This window comes from Pseudomyrmex gracilis, unplaced genomic scaffold, assembly GCF_002006095.1.
Source record: "Pseudomyrmex gracilis isolate BER0280 unplaced genomic scaffold, ASM200609v1 scaffold_2777, whole genome shotgun sequence".
NCBI classification, from domain to species: Eukaryota; Metazoa; Arthropoda; class Insecta; order Hymenoptera; family Formicidae; genus Pseudomyrmex; species Pseudomyrmex gracilis.
Window position 1 is genome coordinate 2,170 of NW_018023361.1, and position 7,553 is coordinate 9,722.

General features: G+C 34.6%; 1 protein-coding gene across 1 annotated transcript; it reads left to right on the forward strand.

The window, feature by feature from the left end:
• Positions 1-581: 581 nt before the first annotated feature.
• On the forward strand, positions 582-7,314 carry LOC109862970 (probable serine/threonine-protein kinase fhkB). Its single transcript, XM_020443146.1, has 3 exons — positions 582-827; positions 1,614-1,950; positions 7,121-7,314. The coding sequence occupies exons 1-3, from the start codon at positions 582-584 to the stop codon at positions 7,312-7,314; spliced, it is 777 nt and encodes a 258-aa protein (XP_020298735.1).
• The last annotated feature ends 239 nt before the right edge of the window (positions 7,315-7,553 follow it).

Sequence of the window (7,553 nt, forward strand, 5' to 3'; positions counted from 1 at the left end):
AAAACAAAACAGTTTCTAATAAACAAATGTATGCTGGCTATTGAAGCAAAACACTGTTGTCGATGTGTGAATATTTAAATCAGTTTTGAATAAAAGTCAAATACACACGCTGTTTCTCAGTCGCGTTTATCCTCTGTAAAGTGTTGGTCGGGTCTGCTTGTGCGACATGGACATTCTCGATCAGCACTGTGCGATGTACATTACCAAAGTAATTTGTAAGTGACTATTCTATATTATATTTATTCTGCGACTTTTAATTAATTTTTTAAATCATTATTTGGATTTTATGTTAATTTAATTGTAGAAATGCATTTGAGAAAGACCTAATACAAGGTCAAAAGCGTTAATGCTACTAAGTTTCAATAAACTGATTTAAATATTCACACACCAACAACAGTGTTTTGCTTCAATAGCCAGAATTTGTTTATTAGGAATTCTTGAAGCTACATTTACTTATCTTTACAAAAACAGTTTCTATTCTCGTAAGAATATTATTTTCGCGCTTGTAAAACTTTTTTTATATTTTGCATTTATTTAATTATCGTTTATTTAATTTAGTGAACATTTGTAATGAAGTAACAATGGCTCAAGAAGAAGAAGCTGCACCGACGCCATCCTGTTCTGCTTCTTGGCAGCAGCAGCAGCAGCAGCACCAGCAGCAGCAGCAAGAAGATGCGAGCGAGGTGGCGAGCGTACCTCCTCGTGCGGAACCTCGTCCCTGGGTCTCTTGGCCTGGGTGTCGCCAATGCGACGCCCTGTTCCAGCGGCCCAGCGTCGACGACGACGCGAGGGGGAGGGAGAAGAAAAAGAAAGCGTACCTCCACTGCGTAAGTATATGAGTAAAACACGAAATACTATAGAAGAATAAAAATATATTAATTAATAATTTTCAAATTTTAGGAAAAGCACGTAGGAGCGAGCTTCCTCATCCCCTTCCTTCTGTAGCGGTTCTTCCTTCTCTTCCCGTTGATTCCGCTAAGTAAACTAACTAAATAGTTAATCATAATGAAAAATATATAAAGAAATAATATATAAACTTATATACAGGGTGTCCCAGAATTGGTTTAACATCTTTCGTAGGCAGGTAGAAAGAATAAAACTGAGGTAAAAAGTCCTATACCATTTTGCTAGATTCGCAAAAGTTACTGAGATTTTAATTAACAAAGATCCGCGAATAAGCATGCATCGGGCTGTCTTACGCGCGTAAGACTGCCCGCCGCGCTTCGCGCGCTAACGGTGTTATCCATAGCGACATATGGGAGGAGCTAATATAACAGCATATACTATAACATATACATATTAAAATGTAATTGTGTGAAGCGCGCCGGGCTGTCCTACGCGCGTAAGACAGCCTGATGTACGCTTATTCGCGGATTTTTGTTACTTAAAATCTCGGTAACTATTGCGAATCTAGCAAAATGGTATAGGACTTTTCACCTTAGTTTTATTCTTTCTACCTGCCTACGAGAGATGTTAAACCAATTCTGGGACACCCTGTATATATTACTTTTTCAGATGATGAAGTGCAGATAGTGCTGGAAGTTAGGTATCCGCCAGGGACATTACCTGACCATTTTCAACAGATAGAATCGGAAGAAGAACAGCGTCAATAGGCGGTGGAGGAGAAGGCGGAAGAAGGCGGAAGAAGGCGGCTGGAAGCGCAGATGAAAGACGAGCGCTACGAGCGGGAAACAGTCCGTCTCTTGTCGGAGATCAAAAGCGAAATCGTTGCCGACAACAACGACAACGACAACAACGGCGTCGCCGACGAGAACAATGACGACGACGACGACGACTACGACGATGATGACGAAGATGCCGACGACAACGACGCCGACGACGAGAACGATGACGCCGACGACGACACCGATGACGATAGAGAAAACGAACGCCCCGTGATTGTTATTTCGGAAACGGAAGATTCCATTGTGGAAATATCGGACGGGGAAGGTTAGAATAGAGTTAGAATAGTATTTTATATAATTGTAATATATATATATATATATAAGTGTAACAAAATTAAGTGTAAAATAATTTAATGTAGTGATATAGAATAAAAGATCCAAGTTACCGATATATTAGCCAAACGCTTTAATTATAGTAATGATGTGTTGAGGGGTGACCTCGGGTTCGATGTGGAGAATCCAAAATTGATTTGAAATAAACGGCTACGTCAAACCGATCGCAGGATTGTATGTAATGATGTAGAATGATTTATAACAAAACGTTTCGACTTTTTATTGAAGTTTTCTTCAGTTGTACAATGTGTGAGTTGTTATTTGACAATTATTATTAAGTGCAGTATTACATAAAATTGTTCTTTTATATATACGTACCAATTGAATAAATTAAAAAATAAATCAAAAATATGTAAAGTGAGTCAATTGAATTTGATGATAAAGTGAACAATCTTCACTATGTCATTTGAATATAAAATGTTGTTACTGTTATGTGTTGTCTGTGACTGGTGTGTGTCACTTTTATTTGTAAATATTGTTTGCGTATGTGTTTACTCCATCTATGTGTGTGTAATTAAATTAAAGTTATGTACTATCTTTTGTGATCTTATCTAATAATGATAAGTATATGTCATCAAGCGTTTCTGTATCGGTCATTAGATTTATGTTGTTTTATGTATTTTTATTTAAATCATCGCAGTATCAGTTTGGCGTGCCTGTTGAGTTTTGTGCAAAATAGCGTTCTCATTCTTTTATTTATTGTGTTGAATATTAGTTTTATTAGATAATTGTTGTTGATTAAAATGTTTATCACTAACTGTATTTTTTTCGTGGAATTTAGGATTTGATAATAGTATTGCTCTGTCTGTTAAAGTGTATATTGTTCCTATTTTTTGACTGATCGGACTCTGTGACAGGTAATTTAGATATCTACTTGAGAACTATTATAAAAATATTATATGAAAACATTCCTAATTCACCAATTTATGTAAAGGATGGTTTTCACCTGTCTAACATGATATCTGGATTGAGATTGGAAGAGAATTATATTCTTTGCTCATTAGATGTAGTATTTCTATTCACTAACGTACCGATTGATCTAGCCTTAGAGGCAGTTGCAAACAGGTGGAGATTCATCAAAATGAACACGAAAATTAATTTCACGGATTTCATGTTGGCTGTGGAGTTTGTTATGTCGTCCACGTATTTCATTTTTAATAAACAAACATATGGAACACCTATGGGTTCTCCATTATCACCTGTTGTAGCACATATAACATTACAGGAGTTAGAACACAAAGCATTAAACACACTTAAATTCAATATACTATTCTACTTTCGTTACGTGGACGACATAGCATTAACTTTCCCCGCAGACAAACGAAGACGAAGTTTTAAATTCATTCAATTCTGTCCATTATAAAATTAAATTTACATACAGTCGGTCACATAAGAGCGTAGTCATGATTACTAGTGATCGGATAATAAAAATGCTATAATTTTTGTTTTTCATACAGAGGACAGTATAGTCCTTCATGCTTTATGAAGGAAAATCAGCTGACTGTTGTTTTTAATTCAATCCTTGTATTTTTCCAAAATGAGCATCGCTTACGCTTCGCGCTTTGAAGCAGTTTTTTTGTGCTTGCATACCAAAGAACACCTCTTTGTAACGATTCACCCACTTGCTGACGAACTGTTTCGACTTTTGCATGTATTTTGCAGCAGCCGTTTGAGTCATTTGAGGTTCTTTGGGATGCAAGCACAAAAAAAACTGCTTCGAAGCGCGAAGCGTAAGCGGTACTCATTTTGGAAAAATACAAAGGATCGAATTAAAAACAACAGTCAGCTGATTTTCCTTCATAAAGCATGAAGGACTATACTGCCCTCTGTATGAGAAAAAAAAATTACAGTAATTTTATTATCCGATCGCTAGTAATCGTGACTACGCTCTTATGTGACCGACTGTACTAGTTACAAACAAATCATCAACTAAGTTATCTTGATTTGAGTATCATACTGAGAAACAATATAATAGTTTGTGATTGGTACCACAAACCCAGTTTCTCAGGGAGATATTTGAATTATTTTTCTCAAAACCCTACATGCCAAAAAATAGGCATAATTTATACTTTATTAGATTGAGCCAATTAGACAATTTTACTATCGGATCCTAGTTTTCATTCTATAAATTTACAATTTATAATACAAATTTTACTTTAAAATAATTATCCATTAGATCTAATTTTTAAAACTATTAACAAAAGACTACATGTTCTATTTACAACCAAATTAAATAACAACTACTTAGATCTAGACTCACATATTGGAAAACAAACCAATTAAATATTTTACAATTCTATTTATACCTACACAACATAATAGTTTCAAAACACTGAGAAACAAAATACCCAACACAAGATTATATTTTAGAAATTTATATCAATTAAACAAATTCATTAGAACACACAAGGATCCGATAGACAAATATCATCACAACAACGTAGTTTATCGTATTTCGTGCAAATCTTGCGATGCTACTTACACAGGACAGACAAAAAGACAAATTAAGACCAGAATTAATGAACATAAAAAGTATGTAATGAAACAGGATCGTAACTCAGTCTTAGCAGAACACAATGTAAAAACGAGTCACACGTTTAATTGGGACTATTCAGAAATATTAAATAATCAAACTACATTAAGAGACTAACTTCTGAAATGTTACACATTAAATTGCAAAATCAGGGACTCAGCAAAATGCAAGATACAGAAATATTAGACGAAATATTCTCACCATTATTGAATAGACTTAAATAAGATTCAACGAGTTTATTGTAAACATGCTTATGTTCTTGCTTTTATTGTAAACATACCTTTAGTTTGAAAACATTCTGCCTTATAACTCAGGCTGGATAACAACTTTCACTAGACAACATTGTTTTCTTAGATTTAAGAATTTTTCGAGTAAGGTATGTCCCAGAACCACTTATTGTACATTGATAGATTTTTCATATCCGAATATGTCATTTTTCTATACACAGCACACTGAAGATGACTTAAAACATTAGTCGAAACGTCTGTATCATTTTGGAATTAAATACATCTGCATAACAACTAGCAACTAGTTCAGTAACGCCTCATTATTTCATTTCATTTGATTATTTATCTCTGAACCTGAGGTCGACCATTGATATCAATCACTATTTACTTTATTATTATTATAATATATATCACGTCTTTCGTAAAATAAATTTTGGAGATAAATTTATAGTAATTATATCACTTCTTTTGTAAAACAGATTTTTTAAAGAAGTAATTGTTTGTAAGTTACGATACAGAGAAAACAATTTTTGTACCATTAAATCTAATTTTAATTTATTATCTAAATACAATACGTGTTGTGCGTGTACTTGGCGCCTGTTCTTACTTTTTTTTAAATTACATATACAATATGGAATATAGAAATTGCAATATACACATGCTCAATGATCTCTCAAATTAAGTTGCACTGCAACATAGAAATATTCAGAGAAGAACAACATCTTTATTCAAGAAATCACTCTTTTTATCGTAGTATACAACGCAAATTCCTTGTATAATAGATGCTGAAAATAAAATTTTAGAAAAATCTTAATTCAAAATTATATTACTATGCAATTACATAGAGATGTTTTTATGATAGAATTTTGTATATATGTATAGATAACTACATGAATGCAGAAATTTTCAGAAGCGGCCAAAAATTGATTCTAAAGAGTGAAACACTCCTCATTTGTAAAATAGCTTTGCGCTTTTCTCCATGTATTTCAAAAACTATTAGAGATATCAAAAAATGTATTTCAAAAAATGTATTTCAAATAAGAATATGTGAGAGGCCTCCGGCTTATTATTACAATTGTGAGTGAAATGGGTGCTTGTGCGTCACGCCGATTTGTGGGATAACTTTTGAAATCATTCTAAATTGATTTCGAGTATTTCATGGATTGTGGCGGAGCTAGGGGGGAAAATAGTGTAGAAATGGCAAACGGGGACCAGATGGATGTCATCAAGGTGTCATTTACAAGAATTTAATGGGAAGTAGTTTTCTAGGGAGTGTTGTGGAGATTAACCGGAAGAGATCGAAAGGGTTTATTTTAAAAAGGACGACGACATAAGGTATCTTGTTCGGATCTGCAATCCGGTAGGTGGAAGCGAGTTTGAGGCACTATTGTAACCAGGAGTTTAGTGGAGAGGTCGGTCGAGGGGAATCGGAAGATGGTTTGTCTGCGGGATCTGGTTGCGGGGATGTGGAAGGCAAAGGGGAAGAAAAGCGAGAGGGAAGAGGAGGAGTTGGCGCGGATTGCACATCCGCGGGATTTTTAGAAGGACAAGAGAGCTCGGATAAACCTGTGCGCCGTTTTATTTTATTTTGACGGCGGCGTTTGAGGTAAATTAGAATGGCGGCGGCGGATTCGCCGAAAATTTTCTCTTTTGGCGGCGGCGGAATCGGCGGATGATAATTTATCGGCGGCGGCGGCAAATGGAGAAGTCAGTATATATTTTTTTAAATAAAAAAATTAAAGTCCAAAATAATTAAATAGACTTAGAAAAACTATATTTTGAAGAAATATACATTTTCTTTTATATCATTTTTTTCAATTTAACGTTTACTAGTACGTTTAAAATTTTCATCTTTTAATTATTTTACTTGTTTATTATGTTTAATAATGTTAGAAATTATCTATAAAATATCCAATTCTAACGGAAATATTTTTACTTTTTCTAATTTAGAACGAACTTTATTTTTGACATCGGTCAAGCTATTTGTTTGTATACAACTGATAATTATTAGGTGTTGGAATTAATTTGTAGCGTTTTACAAACGATGGCGTAAGTACTACAGTATTTCGTTGTTACGTACAGTAATGTATTTATCGTGAAACAGCTGTCATTAGACGTCATTTGCTTTACATAACCGTTTTTTGAATCGTAAATAACAACACTTTATAAATTATTGAACATGTCAAAAATTGTGCCAAATAAAGTGTTTTTGCAGGGACTTTTACTTCATTACTTTAATATGAACAAAAGTGCTGTTGAAGCTCACCGTAGTTTAGTGGAAGTGTATGGTGAACATGCTCTAGCTGAGCAAACGTGTCGGAAGTAATTTGCACGTTTTAAAGCTGGTGATTTCGACTTGAATGACAAGGAGCGACCTAGCCAGTCGAAAAAATTTGAAGATAATGATTTGGACGCATTGCTCAATGAAGACTCATGTCAAACACTTCAAGAATTATCTACATCATTGGGAGTTGACTTATCAACGGTAGGAAACCGTCTTAAAAGTTTGGACATGATCCAGAAGGAAGGATATTAAGTCCCATATGAATTAAAACCAAGGGACATTGAGAAGTGTTTTTTGACGTGTGAACTGCTGCTTCGACTGGAAAAAAAAGGTTTCTTGCATCGAATTGTCACCGATGATGAAAAATGGATCCATTACGACAATCCAAAGCGCAGAAAGTCATGGCCGGGTTAAGCCCGGCCAACCATCAACATCAGTGGCAAAGCCAAATATCCATGGGTCTCAATTCCTGCTATGTATTTGGTAGGATC

Excerpts from the sequence above, each read along its gene's own strand:
- LOC109862970 (XM_020443146.1), top strand. The coding sequence starts at position 582 with ATGGCTCAAGAAGAAGAAGCTGCACCGACGCCATCCTGTTCTGCTTCT. Across the intron at positions 828-1,613 it reads AGAAAGCGTACCTCCACTGC|GCGGTGGAGGAGAAGGCGGA; the intron begins GTAAGTATATGA and ends CAGCGTCAATAG. Across the intron at positions 1,951-7,120 it reads GGAAATATCGGACGGGGAAG|CTGGTGATTTCGACTTGAAT; the intron begins GTTAGAATAGAG and ends CACGTTTTAAAG.